The 19,032-nt window shown below is 38.4% G+C and overlaps 1 protein-coding gene across 2 annotated transcripts; it reads left to right on the forward strand.

Moving 5' to 3' along the window:
- The first annotated feature begins 861 nt into the window (after nt 1-861).
- LOC119789105 (protein FAM13B-like) lies at nt 862-18,743 on the forward strand. Of its 2 annotated transcripts, none has more exons than XM_038293878.1 (21): nt 862-1,108; nt 1,957-2,155; nt 2,266-2,475; nt 3,212-3,392; nt 4,721-4,898; nt 5,302-5,423; nt 7,420-7,641; nt 7,750-7,852; nt 8,041-8,138; nt 8,964-9,018; nt 10,399-10,473; nt 11,575-11,761; nt 12,699-12,930; nt 13,056-13,188; nt 13,965-14,046; nt 15,461-15,696; nt 15,842-15,925; nt 16,043-16,144; nt 16,476-16,690; nt 17,648-17,749; nt 18,214-18,743. In XM_038293878.1, the coding sequence occupies exons 1-21, from the start codon at nt 1,079-1,081 to the stop codon at nt 18,335-18,337; spliced, it is 2,970 nt and encodes a 989-aa protein (XP_038149806.1). In that variant the 5' UTR covers nt 862-1,078; the 3' UTR covers nt 18,338-18,743. The 2 variants fall into 2 exon arrangements, with proteins under 2 accessions (XP_038149806.1, XP_038149807.1); XM_038293879.1 differs by having other exon boundaries at nt 7,753-7,852.
- The last annotated feature ends 289 nt before the right edge of the window (nt 18,744-19,032 follow it).

Consider the following 19,032-nt stretch of genomic DNA (forward strand, 5'->3'; position numbering starts at 1 on the left):
TTGTGTAACCAACTAAGTATAGTTTGCAAATTGTAACCTAGTCATATGAAAAGATTGAGCATGAACTGGGTTCCTTGCACCATCGCTGTTACTGCACTGTGCAATTTCAATGCAGAAATTACGTTTAATTGACTGCTGTATTTAGTTTTTCTTTTTGATTTAAATGCAGAATATAGATTTTGATTTGTTGAGGTTCCATAAGTGTGGATTAATTTGAGTATATGATGCATGTGTATAGAACGATGTTTTAGGGTTGGGACTCAAATGATGTCATCTATATAAAGTTGATCTTATAAATGTCATACTCTGTGTTTGATTTACCACATCACATGTTTTTTTTTTACTTTGATTGATTTTTTTTGTGTGTGTTTAGGAGTTACTGACTATGAAATCTCAGATGCACGCTTATTCAAAGTCCGGAAAGGATCATTTTGTAACACTTTGGTCTCCAACCCTGAAATCCGGCTTTTAAACTTTCTCACTTCTTAGACTGCTTGATTCATATACCAACAACTCCAATGGAAATCCAGATTTTTCCATCAGCTTGAAGTTTTTCTAGATTTGACAAGCCAAAGCAGTATAGATATTGAAACAGGATGATTTAGATTAGCCTAGATGCCAATTTAGTGAAAATGTTTATAAAGTCATGTCCTTTTATCATCTCTCAATTTATAACTTATTTAGAGCTACTGTAGGTATTATTATTATCTTTATTATTATTATTAAAACATAAAAGGGTTGGACTGGTCAGTTGGTGATGGAAACCATCTCCAGTTTCACCTGAGCATCTTGAACCTTTTAATTGCTTCCCTTAGCAACGCCCTTAGAGACCATGTACCACGTGACTAGTAACGTAAACAATTTGCCAGTGAAGTAAGCAGGAAAGAACTAAGGAAAAAAGCTTCAACAAAAGCAGCTTTTTGACCAGCTGTTCTCCTGACGCCGGGATGTAAAGACAATGCCGACAACGCGGCTGCAATTCTTCGCAAATGGCGGTAAGCGGAGCATCATGTGGGCAAAAGGAAAGTCCATTCACAACCCAAAGAGGCAGAGCTGTTCCAGTTCGTTGAGCTGAAAAATGGGCGCAAGCGCTTCATTATCACTCTGTGTAAGTCTGCCTTCACATATACTGCTACTCAGTCTTATTACCAGGTGCTTTCCCAAGTCAGCCTAACGCGTGTCCTAATTTGTTTAATGGAGTTTTGTTGTTTACAGGGGGTCCCTGAATGCGTCTTTTTCTATGTAATGTCTGTCATGTTGCCAGGCACACCAGCATTGGACTGATGTTATTTTTAAAGAGGAGTTAGGTTGAATGATCTTACAACAAAAATGTAACTTTGCCCTTTGTTGTTTTTTATTTATTTTTAAAAATTATTCTATAAAATGTAAAATAAAAGAAACAATGAGTTTCACCTAAATTAAATTCTATATAAAAAAAAAAAAACAAAGAAGTGCTTACATCTAAAAAATTATTATGCCTATTATAATTTTTTTGTTTTGTCTTTTACCTTTTAAGTCTACACAATATTTATGTATTATTCATATGTGTTATTTGAGCCATCCATCCATCCATCCATCCATCCATCCATCCATCCATCCATCCATCCATCCATCCATCCATCCATCCATCCATCCATCCATCCATCCATCCATCCATCCATCCATCCATCCATCCATCCATCCATCCATCCATCTCTGTATAGCAAACTCCACTATATGTTGAACATTTATTGGCATTATACTAATTATAAACTTAAAAAATGAACTGAAATGCCAATTTGAATCTGCAAGAGTTTTGAATTTGTTAATGAATAGTATTTGTGTTTGTTAGAGATCTTTTGTATTTTAAATTGTAACACTAGAAGTTAGTAGTTTAACTGAAGTTTGAACCTGTCTGTGGTGTTTGCTGTTATATTAAATAATGTGTCCTTCTATTGATTTCTCTCCTCACTGCAGTGTGAAGCATCTTCCGTGAGAATCTTAAGGCCCAATGCCAAGGTTTGCCCGGAACTCCCTCTTGCACAAGTGCCAGTTTCTAAAGTACCTCCGGGGTGTGTGTTTGGAGTATCTTTGGAAAAACTAAAAGACGATGGGCAGATGATCTTTGGAATACCTTTTGTTTTAAGAGACATGGTGGAGTTCTTGGAAAAGAGAGGTTTGTACGGCTCATCTCTCTTTTCTTCAAGTTCTTTATTCACACTTTTATTTCATTTGTTTCAAATATCACTCTTATGTTTATGACTGGATCTATTTGTGTTATTTTAGGACTGCATCAAAGGGGTTTGTTTCGCTTGAGTGGGTCTGTGGCACGGACCAGGCAGCTGAGACAGCGGTGGGACCTGGGAGAGAAAGTGGATCTGGAGCAAGAGGGGGATGTCCCGACTGTAGCCTCTCTACTCAAGCTCTTTCTGCGGGAACTGCCCACTCCTTTAGTTCCTGAGCCGCAGCGCAAACAGCTGGTTCTGAGCCTAACAGGTACTTGGTACATTTATGTTTTCACTAGCTATATCTAATATAACTGTTATTGCTTTATTTAGATATAAATCATAATTATTTATCCACCGCAGCACGCACCTAAAGAGAATTTAGAGAAGCCAATTAATCAAACAGTTATGTTTTTGGACTGTGGGAGGAAGTCGGAGTACCAGGAGATAACCCATGCCTGCACAGGGAGAACATGCAAACTCCATGCAGAAAGATCTCCGGTTGAGTGTTTGAGAGTGATGCTAAATTATTTTCTTTTTGTTCTGTCTTCTTATCAAAAAAATAATTAAAAAAATAAAATTGTGTTTGCTAAATCCTGCAGACACTTTAGCTGGAACTGTGTTCTTTTTTTTTTTTTTTAGGAAGATTAAAAAAATATACCATGGATTTTGGAGTGGAATGATTAAAGATCATTCTCTCTATATGCTCCAACATTGTCTCATATAATCAGGGAGTGCTTATTAACGCCAGTCCTCAGGAACCACTGTTTCCTTTGTTTTAGATGTTTCCCTGCTGCCACATACCTTGCTTAAATGAACGAGGGAACAATCAAATGTTTAAACCAGGTGTGCTGATTCAGGGAGCATGACAGATGGCGGGCCTTTAGGGACCGCTGTTGTATTCTACTTCAGGAAAAGATTAGTTTATTTTAGAGGTTTATACACATCTTTACCAGGATGTGGAGTCAGGAAACAAATCAATTCTGTTGTTTATTCTCTATTTTTAGGATATGCACATGAGTCCGAGCTGAACCAAAACCTGAGAGAGATCCTTTGCCTCCTGCCTGATTCCTGCCTCAATATTCTGTCTTACCTCGTCCACTTTCTGCGCAGAGTGGCGTCCCAGAGTCATTACAACCACATGCCTGTGGAAAACTTAGCAACCATCTTTGGACCTTGTATATTTCAGTAAGTTTTTGTAATCAGTCTTCATGTTCTTTCAGTGTTATAATGATAGAATGACATCTAGATCAGTTGTGGTAATATTCTTTTTTTTAAATAAATAAATAAAAATGAAGATCTTGTTGTTTCACATATGTTTGTAATTCTGTTAGATCCCCTGCAGGGAAACAGCCTGGTTCACATAAAAACACCCTTCAAAGTTGTGCCCTAGTTCAAAAGCTTCACTGCTGAGTGTTTGTTGTGTGAAGTTATGTTCATCCGCTTGTAGAAAACGGTTGTTATCTGCGGCTTGTAATGCAGAGCATGGCACAGAAAATGACGTACAGATATGAACAAGGTCATCAGGACTTTGCTCGTTGCTTCTCCCTTCCTGTTTACTGAACTGAGCCGTCACTATAAACAAGCCGAGTCTCTGTGGAGCCTCAACTGGCTTCGGGTTTTTAACTTTGTGTGACTGTAGAAAGGAGTCATTATATCGGGTTGACACGTCATTCTTTGATGTTGTTTATATCGGTTGTTTTGTATTAAAGCAAATGCCATGTCTGTCCATCATTGCATAAAGGCTTATGTATGAAACAAGAATGCTGCTTGTACCCACAGGCAGAAATGTTTGGGTTTGTGTAACTGCAAAAGGAACTTTAAAGAAAAAATGGGTTTGAACTAGGTTGTAAATAATGCTGTTCATTTTTCTTTCAGCAGAGATTAGAACAGCTATAGGGTAAAAAAGAATAAAGACTGTTTCATACACGAATAAGAGCCTTTTATGTAGCCTTGGTTTAGATTTGAGTTATATTTCTAACAAGTAACACTGTGTGACAGCTTTGGAACATATGTGCTTGGTAACAGCATCAGTGACACTGACTGCACCCCAGACCTCCTCCATGTTTTCACCCACATGTCTTCAGAAACAGCCACTTCCTCTTGTAGATCTGTCACACTTGATAGACTTAAAAATGACTCCTGTGCCATGGCAGCACATTGCTGTTAAGGTTTTTCACATTTTTAGTGTCCACTTTCAAAAACTTCATTATAAAATTAGTATTTATGTTATTAATTAAAGGAGTACTTTTGATTAATAGAATATTTAAAATGATTTTTTTTTGCCAGAAGGCACAGAAATTGGAGGCTTTTATTTATTTTTATGAGAGGATGATGGCCTTGTGTAGCATTGGAAGAGAGAGCTTCATATTATATTTGTTTCTGTCAGCACAGTGCTGTTTAAGACTCTGTCCACTAGATGGAAACCCTTATCCCAACATTTGTAACTGTATTTTGAATCTTCTTGTTTTAAAATGAACACTGTGTTGTTGATCCTCTTTCTCCTATTCCTGCAGCGTTCCAGCAGGGCCCAGGATGCTGGAGGAGCAGAGTGTTTGTAACGCTCTACTGCTCCACCTTCTGAGAAATTGGGGAGTTCTCCTTACACACAAAGAAGAGGTCTTAACGGCTCCCTCTACTGCTTCTTCCTCTCCTCCACCTCCTCCGAGCCTCTCTGCTCTTTCACAGTTAGAGGTGAATGTCAGGTTTCTTTTTGCAGCAGTTGTTCCATCTTCCGTTTGGTGGTATGTTCTGGAAATGTTGGCACAATTTTTGTTGGCTGCAAGCTTTTTGGAAAATATTTGCAGTTGATTTTAAAATTATAATTCCTCTTAAATGCTATGTTTCTTCTTACAAAAAAAAAATATCTTTGGAAGTGGAGCAGGCAGAGTTCAGACTGTTAGAGAATTATTCTTAATAATTACAAAGAATTATAGTGTCAATAAAACTGGAAATTGGTTGGCGGTTTTTCTATTTTAACAGAAGTGGACAATATATTTGTGCAAAACACATCCAGATTTTTCCTGTTAAAAATATTCTGAATGTTGCATCATTTTAATAATGTCACATTTAATAAAGTGATTACTTTTTTTGGTAGGTCCAACCCAACAGCTGTGAGTCAGAGCGGAACAGCATGGGGAGGTTGGAGGAGGAGATCAATTCGATTTCTGAGAACTTTACATCCGAGCTTACTCTGCAGATGCAGATACAACTCAACAGGTAGATTTAATCTCTAATGGATGGATGGATGGATGGATGGATGGGTAGCTGTGTGGTTGGATCAATGAATGGGTGGGCTGTTGGATGAATAAGTGGGTGGATGGCTGGATTGATAAGTGGGTGCTTGGATGAATGAGTGGTTGGATGGATGAAGGATGGAAGGGTAGGTGAGTGGGCGCATGGATGGATGAGCGGGTGGGTGGATGAGGATGGATGGGTTGATTGATTGAAGGTTGGATTGATGGATGGATGAATGAGTTGGTGAATGAGTGGATGGATGAGTGGGTTGATGAATGGATGACTGGGTGGGTGGATTGATGAGCAGGAGGATGGCTGGATGGATGAGTGGGTGGGTGGATGGATGGATGTGTGAATGGGTGGGTGGGTGGATGGATCAGTAGGTGGGTGGGTGGATGGATGGACGACTGGATGGATGGATGGATGGATGGTTGGATGGTTTGATTGTTAGACAGATGGGTGGATCGATGAATCACTGGGTTAGTGATGAGGGGATGGAAGGATGAGTGTGGGGTGGATTTCTGGATGGATGGGTGGATGGAGTGATGGATCGATGGGCTGATGTGAGAATGGATGGGTGAGTAGGTGGGTGAATGAATGGGTGGATGGGTGGGTGAATGAACAAGTGGGTGGATGAGTGGATGGATGAGTGGGTGGATGGTTGGATAGATGGCTGGATGGGTGGTTGGATGGATGGGTAAATGTGTGGACGGATGAGTGATTTGGTGGTTGGTTTGATGGATTGGTGGATGATGGATGAATAGATGGATGGGTTAATGGTTGGATGGATGGGTTAATGGTTGTACCGATGGATGGGTGGATGGATTGATTTATTGATGGATGAGTGGGTGAGTGGATAGATAAAAGAATGGATGGATGGATAGATGGATGGATGTCAAATAGTGCTGCTCAGCATTCTTGCTGTAACTTTAAAAATTGAATTATTTAATGTTATGATTTATTATCCCTTTTATTTATGTTCCAGTAAACAGTTCTATGGCCTCAGTTATTTCAAAAACGATCCTTGCTGAAGTCAGCACTTCAGATGTATGGCATTCTAAGAAAAGCATGTTGTGTTAGTCAGGCTTAATTCCCCTTTATACCTCCCATCCATGGCTAAAGTCTTTGATAACTATGGAGTTCCACTTACACAGCGGTAAATTAGGTCGGATGTACTGTCCTTTGCTGGCCATCCTGACCTACTTCTGTCTGTGCCGCTGTGCTGTACTAACTCTGCCAAAAATGACAGCACAGTTTTGAGCTGCTCTTTCTGTTGTAAGCGGCCGTGTTTGCAGAGAGGTAACTGAAGCGGGTGGGTCAGTTGTTCTTGCCTCCGGGGCTCTTTTGTGACCATTAAGCCTTTGTCATTGGTGGGTTGTTTTCTTTGCGGCCACATCTTTCTCTAGAGTAGCAGGCTGTTTGCTGCTCTGTTGTTTGTACTTTATGCTGCAGTAAGTCTGCGAAAAGAAATGTTCTCATGTCTGATCAGCTCAGCGACAGCAACTGTGGATCAACTGTACGCTACAAGTGAGCAAACAAATTGGAGACTTTGAGCTGTGATGGATTAAACTATTCTAAGCATGCTTGTATCTACCAGCAAATAAATCTGTGGTTTGATCATTGGTGACTCATCCTTATACTGATTTGCTGAACATTTACCACAGTAAGTGTTATTAACACCCTCTGCTATTTGTTAATTCATTTTTACCACTGTGTTTGGCTGTGATTAAAGTTTCAAAAAGATTAAAGATTCAGAGCTCTTAAATAAATCTTATCATGTAGATTTAGATAAAGCATTGCTTTCCTTTTGCCTGCAGTAGTCAAAAACTTTTTCCTTATTGAATCTTGCATCTCTTCATATGACAGTTATTTTAACTGTCCATGAAGACATTTTAAAACATATATCAAACTTTTCCAGAACCAATGTTTAGTTTTGTCTCTTTTTTTTCTTCTTTGTGCCCTCTGTGTTTTATTTAAGTGGTGACACACTGGTGCCAGCTCGTGAATCCAGGTCTGACGTCAGCACTGACATTCAAGCATTGACTGCAAACCAAGAGCTTCTGCAGGAAGACAGGATTCTAACAGATGAAGGCAGCGTGCTGTCTGACCACACCGACCTGGTGCCAGAGGGACAGGCACAAGATGCACCACTTCAAAACATGCAGGGGGGATATTTTCAAACAGAGCTTACCATGCAACGGTGAATTTTTAAAGGAATAAAGATGACTGCATTTTTAACCCAGCCCCCCGCATGATTATGCTTTAAAAAGATCTGCCCAGTCAGTTAACCTTATTTGCCTCTTATCAGCAGTGGATCTTTGCAGAAACCCCAGCCTAACACTGAATCAAAGCTGAAACAAGAGGAAGACATAGAAAGGAGCTTTGTGTTTGATACAGACAGCTTTCCTGCGGTACGCACAGATTGTTCTACTATTCTCTATCTAAACCCACTCAGCAGCGCTAAGTATTCTTGCAGTAGTAACAGTAACCTACAGAAAACTCCAACACTATTACATTATATAGTTGTTAATTATACTTTAAATGACAAAAATGTTACACGCTAAAGGTTAAAAGATATGGATACATTTTTTTTCTTCAGGTTTCTGCCCACACAGGACAGAATTTTCCTAATTTAGACGGCTGCACATCGGATGAATCACCGAGCAAAGTCCAAAATCAGAGTCAGCTTACAGAGTGGTGAGAAGTTCCAACATTACTATATAAACAAAACAATAAATATAATTTTACCTCCAGCTCCAGTTAGTTGGACGTAAATTATTTTACAGACCATTTTGTATTATTTTTTTCAATGATATTTAAATTGGTTTTATTGGGGTTCTTAATGGTTTTATTGAGGTTCTAAAGTGAAATACCTTTAATATTTCTAGTAGTATAGTTCCATTTGGATCTTAGATACTACAGCTGTTTTACCGCCTCTCCACACCTGCTTTCCTTCCTCTTTTCTCAGGTCATAGCTGAGCCCTGTAGTCACTGCAAAAGTAGGTTACCAGAGTACAGTGCTGCTTACAGTCATGGTTTTGTTATGATTCCAGTCGAACTAACACTGACATGCTGCAGGGCTTCACAGGGATTGAACCGTCTAACTAAGTTAGATCAGTTTAACGTGCCGAGACACTGAGTTTTTGTTCGTGTTGTCTGCACAGAACGCCTCAGTGCACGCTTAACAAGCAGACCCGGGTATCTCTCCACGAGGACATGCCATCTCAGCTACGCCTCATGTGTTTGAGGCGTAAACAAGACATAATTTTAATACCAGTGTCATATGACCTCCTTACTTCTGATCTAAAAACATCCCTGTTTTGTCCTGGTTATAAGCAGGTCCAATAAATTATCGACTGAAATATGGAGTGCTCACAGTGTTTGTTTATAAAGTTACACGGTAGCCAGAGTTAGAATGAGAGCTGGTGCACAAGCTGCCTGCTATTTTTACTGCTACATAATCAGATTTTATTGATCAGTTTTTCATTGTCAGTTCATTATGCTTGTTTTTTTTTTTTCCAGCCTACCGCACATCAAATACAAGACAGGAGATGAAGGGGCCATGTCTTACTACAAGGTAAACTAGCCTCTCTGCAAACAAGTGGCTGTAATCTGGAAAAATATTTATTTCAATGATGTTGTCTTATAATTCCTGAGATAAGATTATTTATTTATTTAAGACAAACCCTTCAGTTTTTTCTGTAATGTTTATATTGAAATAGGGGGTTGGTCCTACCTCCAGCAAATCGGTAACCAACAGATTCAATATGTCAGTCATAAAAGTCTTAAGAAGAGGAATTTTCCTGTTCTTTTTTCTTTGAAAGACTTGTGAATCGGAGACACCTGTGGCCACTTCACGTGTTCCTCTTTCCACAAGTGGAGGACGAACGAGAAGAACGCCCTGTTCTTCCATCAGTGTTAAATTTATTTCAGGGGTATGGAGACGAAAAGAACCAGTGGAGCAAAGGGAATGTCCTGTAGTGTTTATGGATAGTAGTTCGTTGAGATCGTTTGGTTCACACCCATGAAAGGCCCAGTGGGTGAAGAAAAAAATCCGGTATTTAATCCAAACAGAAATGAGAGGCCATAAATGAGAATACAGCTTTTGGGTGCTTGGGCCATATTTTCCTGTTTGAATAATCCAGCATTGAATAGCTAAATGCATAGATGAGTTTTATGGCATCTGACTTAATGAAGAATGGATGAAGTTGTTCCGATGATAGAAAAGTTTTCCACTCTATTTATGTATTATTCCTCTTTATTCCTCTTTTCAGAATGATATAATTTACTTTGTTTTCTTATCTCTTTGGACCTTTTAAAGATCAGGGCAAGGTACACTGCAAAAATTATCTTGAAATGGGTAAAAATGTCTTAAATCAAGTGTATTTACCCTTAATTTGAGCAGGTTAATAAGATGATCCACCAATGGAATTAGAATATTCACCCTTAAAATAAAATAGTTAGATAATATGCACTTAAAATGAGACAATGCAATTGTTTTATTCTTATTTTAAATGTAAATTGTCTTGCTCCATTGGCAAAGTATCTCCCTTTCCTCCTCAATTCAAGAAAAAAATTTCTTATAAGGAGAAATAAGAATTTCTTAGTTAGATTTATATATTTTTTTTCAATGTGTGTTTCTTTTCAAGACATTTTGGCCCACTTCTAGTCATCAGTTAACTTCTATTCAGTCTAATTCTTGCTTGTAAAGGTAATAAAATCCAAGTATTAAAGGTGAAACTTTTTGGAGTTATATCTTCACATAGCACCAGGTTGGTTTGATAAAGTTATTTTTGGAAAGCTCTTATTTTCACTTTTGGTCTGATTAAGTTTGCCGGATTTCAATATAATTGTATAGTTATCCAAAACATTTCAATGTGACGAAAAAAAAAAAAACCCGGAACAAATCTGTGAGGAGGAAATACTTATTTTTATAACGGCTTATCTCTTCCTTCAGAGGAGCAAAGGAGAAAGATGTCGTGCTATCTCTGACACGCATAATGATTGCAGAGGCACCAACATCAGCGATGACGTAAGTTCTCCTTCTTTATAGTCTTTGTTTTTTTTTTTTGTCGTGATTTTTAAAAGAAGGATTATCTAGGTCAGGTGATACCTGGAGTTATCTTTTAGACTCTCCTGTGTGTGTGTATGTTTGTGAGTTCCTGCCTGTAGGTGTTTATCTCCTGTAATAATAGCCTCACTTACTGCCCTCCCTTCCATCCTTCCACCTCCTCTTTCTGACGCACAAGCCTGTTTTTTTTTTTTTTTATGAATGAGCTGCTGGGGAGGATGAGTGAGAGGAACATCAGCCTATATCTGCTGCCACCGCTGGTGATGTTTAGAGCAATGGCGGACCACCTGACGTATGTTCTCCTAAATGACAATAAAGCTGGATCTTTACAGGTCTTTTTCTTAAATGTGAAATACAGAGTCAGAATTCACCAACCTTACTAGCAAACAGTTATGTGACTCCCTGCATCTCCATTCCATTGACTCCTTAACCCAGCCGGACAATGTTGCTGTGGTAACGCCTCGTCATATACAGTACCTCTCTCCTCTCCTGCGCAAGCACCCACACAGCACGCAGCAACACAAGCGATATCCTCACAGCCATCCGTGCACTATGAATAATCCATGTGGAGGCTGCTCGAGTGCAGAGGTGTTGGGAATGCCGGCTGAAAAGATTTAAAGATTCTCAAGAGGGACTCAGAGACACAAACATGTGAAAAAGGAGGTGTAGTTATGATGCTGGAATTAAGATGCGTTGCTGGATGCTGGTGGACTTCAGGAATCTGACTTTCTCGTTCAGACCACTTCGTATTTGACTGCAACTGTCGGAGTTTTGGGAGCAGCGCAGGAGATTCTTAAGGTGTTTTTCCTAAATCTCCATTAAGAGCTGCTTTCTCCCCTTTTTTACCGGCATTTCGCTCATCAGCTCACCTGTCTCGAAAGTCTCCCTCCAACCACAGTCCAGTCGGAGGACAGGATTTGTTTCCAAAGATTTCCCAAAATTCCCAGGGAAAGATGTGAATCCTAAAAGACAGGCTTTCTCTCAGCCAAACTGAGCTTCTTCCCAACCTCTTCTGTCATTTTCAGTCTGCGCCTTGAGAACATGTTTTGCTTCTGTTTCCAGAGTCCTTCCCTTAAGCTCCAAGCCCTGGAGGCTGACTCAAGACCCTCATCAGACTCATTAGAGCCCCAAGCTCAGGATGATACGCCTGCTTGGAAGCAGCCTCTTTCCTCTGGAGCGCAACATTCGATGCAAACGCTGCCTTTGTCACCGTCTCAGCATCAGCAAACAGTTGGTTCATCACAAGCAGGTGAGACAGAATCAGGGAAGCAATATTAATGCAGCAGAACATTGCAAATTAATTATTTGGAAAAATTCATAGTGAGAAATGTGAATGCAACCAAAAATTTTTTTATACTTTATCCACTAAAAGTGTGCTTCCAGTTTAGCATAATTTTAGAGACACATTAATTAGTCATTTAAAGACATGAGTTCTTCCTCCAATGTCTACAATCATTGATCAGCAAGTCAAGTAAGAAAAACCTGATCTTTTTCCCCAACATGCTTTTGATGCATCAAAACTCTTTTAATTTTAGACTATGAAAACATTAGCTAACAGCAATCTAACAACAAAGGTTAGACAAAAATATTTCCACACATAAATGGTAATAATTATGCATTTGGTTCTTTTTACCACTACAAGTATGCAATAAGCTGCAGATCATGGTTCTTGTGTGTTTTGGTTATGAAAAAAAGAAAAATGCAAATTAGTCCATATCAGATTTAAAAGAAAATAGTGTCAACCTGGAGCGGTGATTCGCAACAATTGTTTTGCCTTACATTGAGGTGTGAATCTATTTAAAAACACTTAACAAAATAATGATGAGCTGACAACGGCATGTAGCACAAACCTGTTTTTGCTGCTCATCCAGATTTTTATTGTATAACTCTAAAACTCTGCATCCATCTACTGACCCTTTTTTCTTTTTGGAGTTGTGCACATTAATTCCCTTCTATTGCATCTATTATAAACCATACATGTTTGACATAACTAATTTATTTCCTACAGCCAAAAAAGAACAAAAACTGTATTTGAAGCATAATTGATTCAGTTGATAAGAAGGATTTCCATTGTTTTGTTTATTTGTTTGTAATTTTTATATTTGCTGTCTGGAACCAGGTCTCAAACCTTCCAGACATGAACCTTATTCCTCCTACCCTCTGTCACCCATCTCCATCTTTCCCAGAGTCCAGCTCCGTTCCTTCCCCTGCCACTGTTTCAGAAGGCCTTCCAGGAGAGGACAGCTTGTCGAATCCACTGCACTCAACTGAACTGAACTCCAGCCTGCTGTTATCTCGTTTCACTCCTGGTGATTGCCCGGTTCCCTCGCCGCGCTGTCCGAGTCTCAGCCACAGCCTACGCTACAACCTGGACCCTGAGACAGCACCGTCACCACCCTGCTCACAGCACATACGCATGTGAGATGAGTTAGATGACTAATTTCACAGCTAGAACACTTATGTCATGTTTTCTCTCTAATTACTCTGCAAAGCAAACAGAGTTTCTGTTTTAGCAGCAGACTAATGGGCATTTTCTCCTCCAGGGCTCGCTGCAGTTTTCCTGCAGAGCAAGAAGAAAATTCTGTGTCCATCTCATTGCTTAACAGACACATTCATACTCTCAGAAAGAAGATCCGGCGATTTGAGGAGCATTTTGAACAGGAGAGGCATTACAAGGTACCACTGGATTTAGAAATGTTTATGTGAAACATATGTTACATTGGTCTGTCTTTTATATCAAAAAATTGCTCTTCATTTAAGTTAAATCTTGAAGTTGATGCTAGTAATGCCAATGAAGGATGCAAAGCCAGGGTTTCTACACTGTCTACAGTAGTCTGGAAAAGTTAGATTCATTTCAGATATAGATTAGTGTGGAAAATAAGATCAAATTTACTATACAAAAAATGTTTTATACTCTGAACTTTTTAGGTGATTAAAAAAAACTCATAAGATGTAGTAAAGATTTTGGATTACTTTGATTTATACGTAAATATTTTAATCTATGGCTTGATGCATCATATTGTTACCTCTCAGGATTAGGGTTTTTTCACTTGCTAAATTTTATTTATTACAAATATAAATATTACCAGGCTTTAATAACTGCTTCAACAATTTTTGTTTGAGGGACTGAAATAAACCAGCTTAATTCTAATCGAGATGCCAAAAAGCTGTGAAATTGATTCAATCCCACTTGGATAAGCAGAAGAACTATTGTTTCATTTCATGATTTGTTGAACTAACAGATGTCGAAACAGTTAAACGTAATACCTTGTTCTTTTTTTTTCTTTTTTAAAACGATGAAAAGTCTAGAGAATTTATTCTGAAAAAACGTAGAAGTTTACTTAAAAAGTAAACTGATTAGATTTAGGCTAAATTAGAAAACTGATAGCTTGTTAAGCAAGTCAACAACACACCTGCTCTGCTGTTGATAATTAGATTGTTCTTGCTTTCAGCCAGCCCATAATGATAAGACCTCTCATCCAGAAATGGCCAAACTGATGAAGGAGCTCATCAGGAGCCGCAAGCAGCTGAAAGGTCAGTTATTAACCATGAATATTCACTTTTACTCCCACAGTTACAGTAGCAGGGATATTTTAACCTAAAAGCTGAATTATTGGCAGAGATATCTTTATTATTTAGGCAGATGAGTCAATTAATCAAAGTTGGACTAAATCTGAGCTCAATAGATGTACCTGGAAGCTGGTTTGTAATTTCAGGTATGTATACATATACTAGTACTCATATTACTTAAGGACTGGTTAAAAAAACAATTAAAAAATGACTTTTGCTGTAAGGATTTAAAATACAAAGTTAATGAACTTTTAATAAAAAAAATCAGAGATGTTTTAAAACGCTAGCCTGGCCAGCGAGACTGACATACACTGAATGCAAGCACGACCATTGAGTGTGATTTCAAAGGCAGGAGCTGGGCAGGACTAACAGTGTCAAAAGAAACAGGTTATTCAATTAAATTAAATTAAAAAACAAAAAAACTCTTACAGCAGCCAGTTGATGGAATTTCAAATACACATTGAGCCCATTTGGGACATAATAAATAGCCTAATTAAAACATTGCTAAATTGTGGCTGCAGTCTTGACTGTTATGGTTACAGAAAAGGGATGTTGCATTACTGTGATTGATCTGATGTGTTTTAGACAGGAGAAACTGAGCATTAGCAGAATGACCCTCGCCTCGTGTCAGTCTGGCTAATTTAATACATGATACCTGTCTATGTGTCTGAAAGGGGGGGGGTCCCCTTCAAAGGTCCCTTTCCCTCTAACTATCCCCCTTGCAGAGACATAGACGGATATCAGGTATCGCAGGCTAACAAAGAACCTAAATGACTCCTAAGAGGCGGACCCATTCGTCCGGTTCGATTTGCATGTTCTTCTTCTTCTTCTAAGCCAAAACAAGGCTTTATTTTTGGTGCACTCTATAAAGCTTTGAACTCAACACTATTTCTGATATTATCAATTAAAAAAGCTTCCTGGATGGGAGGTGAAACATCTTCAAACTTGGAAACAAAGTCTAGTGAAATGTTATTTTTTTAACTTTTTTGGAATGACTATGACCTGGATGACTGAGAGTCTTCCCTTCTAAATGGAGAAGGCAAAGTAAAAGGAAATGCAATTTCCAAAAGGATGAAAAAGAAAATAGAATAACGAATTACATTTTAAAATCTGTTATTGAAAAGATTTTATTATAATCAGATTGTTTTTGAAATATACATTTAGAAATAGGAATTGAAAATATGTTACAGTATTTAATAATTGACTATTAAATAAAATTTACAATTAGAAAACTCTTCCCGAATTGTAGTTCTAATTGTATAATTTAAATATTAAATCTGAATTGGCTGTTTTTCTTTTAAGTGGCTCCCCTGGTTCTCTATACACAATATTTTCAATTCACTTAAATTTACTTTAAAAATATGACCTTTGATTTCAGAAATAAAGCTGAAACAATCAGAAGAGTCAGGAGTGAAGGGAACCAGAGGAATCAGTCCTGCTGCTGAAACCTACAGGACTCATATGGACCAGTGGGAGGCAGGGCCAACAGGAACTGAACTTCAACCAATCAACAATAACGGCAACACCAAAGCAAAGGTGGAGGAGACGGTCAACCTGATAACGAACCGACTGAGGGAAAGAAGAAGCGAACTGGGTTTACCTGACAGCCTTAAGGTTGGTGCTCTAAAAAGGTTCCCATCATAAATGCAATTAATTTGAATAAAGTTTGGAGATGAAGTTAAAAGAGATGTTCAAACTCAAATCTGATATCTTTATTATATTAATATACTAGTCCATTTTCACTTTGCTGTCTAAGCAGGAGATGTCCCATTACCAGATGAGCATGGAGAAGACCAGCATGCAGAAGTGTTTGCTGTACTTTGAGGGTCTGCACGGACGTCCAGTATGCCTAAACTTTTAAAAATTTTACTCATCCTTCTTTTAAAACAGTTCCCCCTTTATCTTTCTTTCTTAATCTTTTTAAAATATGATGATACTATGTGTTTTTGTGTTATTTCAGACCACCAAGCAGGAGCGGACTCTGATGAAACCTTTCTACGATCGCTACCGCCTGCTGAAGCAGCTCCTGTCTTCTGTGTCCACAGCTTCCATTACAACCATCGTGAGTTCCTGTTTAAGCAAATGTGTTTTTGTTCGAGGGACAAAACTCAGATTTCAAATTCTTACTCAAAGACTTAAAGAAAGGGAGGAATTCTCTCCAACTATGACAAACCAAGTAAATACAGCTAACTGCCTTAAAGCAATAGTGTCCTCTAGTGGTCAAATATAAGAGCTACATTAAACAACCATCACTTGTAGGCCTAGAACTACACAACAATGAATAGATTGTTTAATACTTTTACCAGATGCAGGTTTTTACAGGTTGAAGACCTATCTCAATAAGCAGATTTTTACAATAAAGGGATGTTTTTATTTGGGGGCGATATGCACAGGAAGAAGAGGAGGATTCTGACGAAGAGCACTTCAAAGAGCAGAGTCCCAGCCAGCAGCCACTCTGGTTAAAAACATCCAGGTTCATGTCTTTAGAAGAAACCCAGTTTCCATCTTCTGTGGACATGTCTGAAACACCTGTGGTGTCACCACTGGATGAGGGGAAAAGTTTCCAGGCGCAGATCATCACTATTTCAACTCTACATGAAGCCTCCAGGTATATATTCACTTTATGTGGGAATGTCTATAAAACAAACCAGAGGTATAGTAAAGGTTTGGCAGTTTGGGCAAACATGGTGGGTCAGGTTGCCTCACTGTGTCAGGGCGAGGGCTAGGTAAAAAAATCGATTTTGAATCGATTCCTTTACATTTTTGCAAAATCGATGTCTAGGGAATGAGATCGATTTGTTTTATAGTGACACGCGTGACATTCACAATTAAATGAGCAGGAAAGATGCATTCAAGATGACTTCAAGCCAGACAGCTGCAAATATAGCCAATAGGTTGATTGAAGACATTAACAAATGGGGGCTGACCAGCAAACACCCTGTAGTTGTTACAGACAACACTGCAAATATGGTTAGTGCAGTGGAGATAATGCAGCTCATGCATGTCTGCTGTGTCCCTGCTGTGTCACGTCTGCTTGCTCGAGTGAGACTTTTTCACTTTTCACAAACAAGTTTGCACTTTTGAGACAGTTTTGTTCACATATCAAGTTTAAACTGTCCGATTTACAAGTTTGCACTTTGTGTTTAATATGACAGGAAAAAATAAAATACATATTTTGAAACACAGTTAAACCACTTTCATTATTGTAAAAACAGATCGAATCAAAACTAATTGATTTAGAACTGAATGAATCTAAATCAAATCGATTCAGGACTTTGGCTAAAATACCCAGCCCTAGTCATGGCACATATGCACCCCGGAATGGGAGAATGGAACACCCCCACCTGCCCTTTTTCATAACTGACTTGGCTTGAATATATTCAATATTTTGGATGGTTGTTTATATGATTTCCACTTAGTCTGGTATGAAATATATGACATTTGATTGAGCAATTTCCCTGATAAAAAGTATGGTCAATATTTAAATATCTGTTTATCCTTAAAGCTAAATGACTGACATCCATCCATATTAATGCATATTATACAAAATATCTCCTTCATGCAGGCAAGAATTGCTGGATCATCTCCGGTCGGTTCGATTAGAGAAGAGAAGACTTCATCAAACCCTCCAAGAGTTTGAAGATCGATTCTATGCACAGACTGGCAGGTAGCTGTTACATACACTGAAACACAACTCTTAGATTTTTTTGCCGTCTCTGTTTTATTTAGTCTTTTAATAAACTTGGAACATTTGGTTCTTTAAACAATGCCTCGTGAAAAAGAAAAGACATCCACACACACAAAAAAAATGAAACAGACGTTATGGTACAACAGTGTAATGCACGCCTATGTAACGCTAACCGGGCACAGACAGCTCAAGAAGGAGACAGAGATAGACATTGGTTCTGAACTGTACACATCATTATGGATTGTTCATGTAAGTCCTCCAAAGTAAATACAGTTAGTTGTTGAATACATTACACACACTGTACAACTCTATCTGAGTAAGGCAACATAGGGACCATCAACCAGTCGTGGAAGCTGCTGCAGTTTGTTTCAAAACTTCGAAAATAAAAAGATAAAAGGTTTTTGCCGTTTTTGCATCATCTTACCTGCGTGTCACGCTAACAGGGCCTGTCAGAAGGAGGACCGTGGACCAATGGCGGAGGAGTACTGCCAGTACAAGAACCTCAAGGCGAAGCTCCGTCTACTGGAGGCTCTGCTCAGTAAACAAGACTCAACCAAATCAAGTTGAGTTACTCACAGTGGGACTTTTTTTTTATTCAGCTCAAAACAACTGGATCATAAAAAAAAAAGAAAAAAAAAAAAGAAAAAGTATTATGCTGATGGGTTTTGTTTCATTCCATGCTCATAATGTAAATAGACTTTCACATGAGGAAAAATGAAATACCAAATGACTCTTTGACACTGAATGAATACTGGGTCCAGATATTTTTGTCCATATCATTCAGGACACTTTTTTTTACCCTGTCATAGCCATTTAGCACAGTTACCATGTCAACAATGAAGCAGCCTTAGCTACATTCAACTAATTTATGAATACATCATGCTCACTCCCTGTCTTTAATACCAACGTTCCTTTTCTAATGGTCAATATGTTAACTGCATTTGTCAAGTCCTGTTTTATGAAAAAAAAAAAAGCAAGCTTAAAATGCAATCAGTGAGACATCCAGCAGTAATTGTGCATGTCAGTTTGTTGCCCTACATTGTGCTATGATATGCATTTTGATGGGTCTTCTAAATAATGTTTGTCCAATTTTAATGTTAAATTGAAATGTATTTAGTGAATGCAGACATCATAGTGCAAGTTGTTTTTAAAGTTTGCATTGACCTCCCCCTTTTTTATGCCTATATGAAGTCAATCCCTCCCCCTTTAAATGTTTATTTTAACAAGGATATGGGCTTCTGAAATTGTGCACTTCTGGTTTA

This window comes from Cyprinodon tularosa, unplaced genomic scaffold (assembly GCF_016077235.1).
Source record: "Cyprinodon tularosa strain WSP-4 unplaced genomic scaffold, ASM1607723v1 ctg331, whole genome shotgun sequence".
NCBI lineage: Eukaryota > Metazoa > Chordata > Actinopteri > Cyprinodontiformes > Cyprinodontidae > Cyprinodon > Cyprinodon tularosa.

Bases quoted from the DNA above. Each gene is read 5' to 3' on its own strand.
- LOC119789105 (XM_038293878.1), top strand. From the start codon at position 1,079: ATGGGCGCAAGCGCTTCATTATCACTCTGT. The intron at 16,145-16,475 runs GTGAGTTCCTGT...CGATATGCACAG, and splicing joins CAGCTTCCATTACAACCATC to GAAGAAGAGGAGGATTCTGA. The intron at 16,691-17,647 runs GTATATATTCAC...TCCTTCATGCAG, and splicing joins ACTCTACATGAAGCCTCCAG to GCAAGAATTGCTGGATCATC.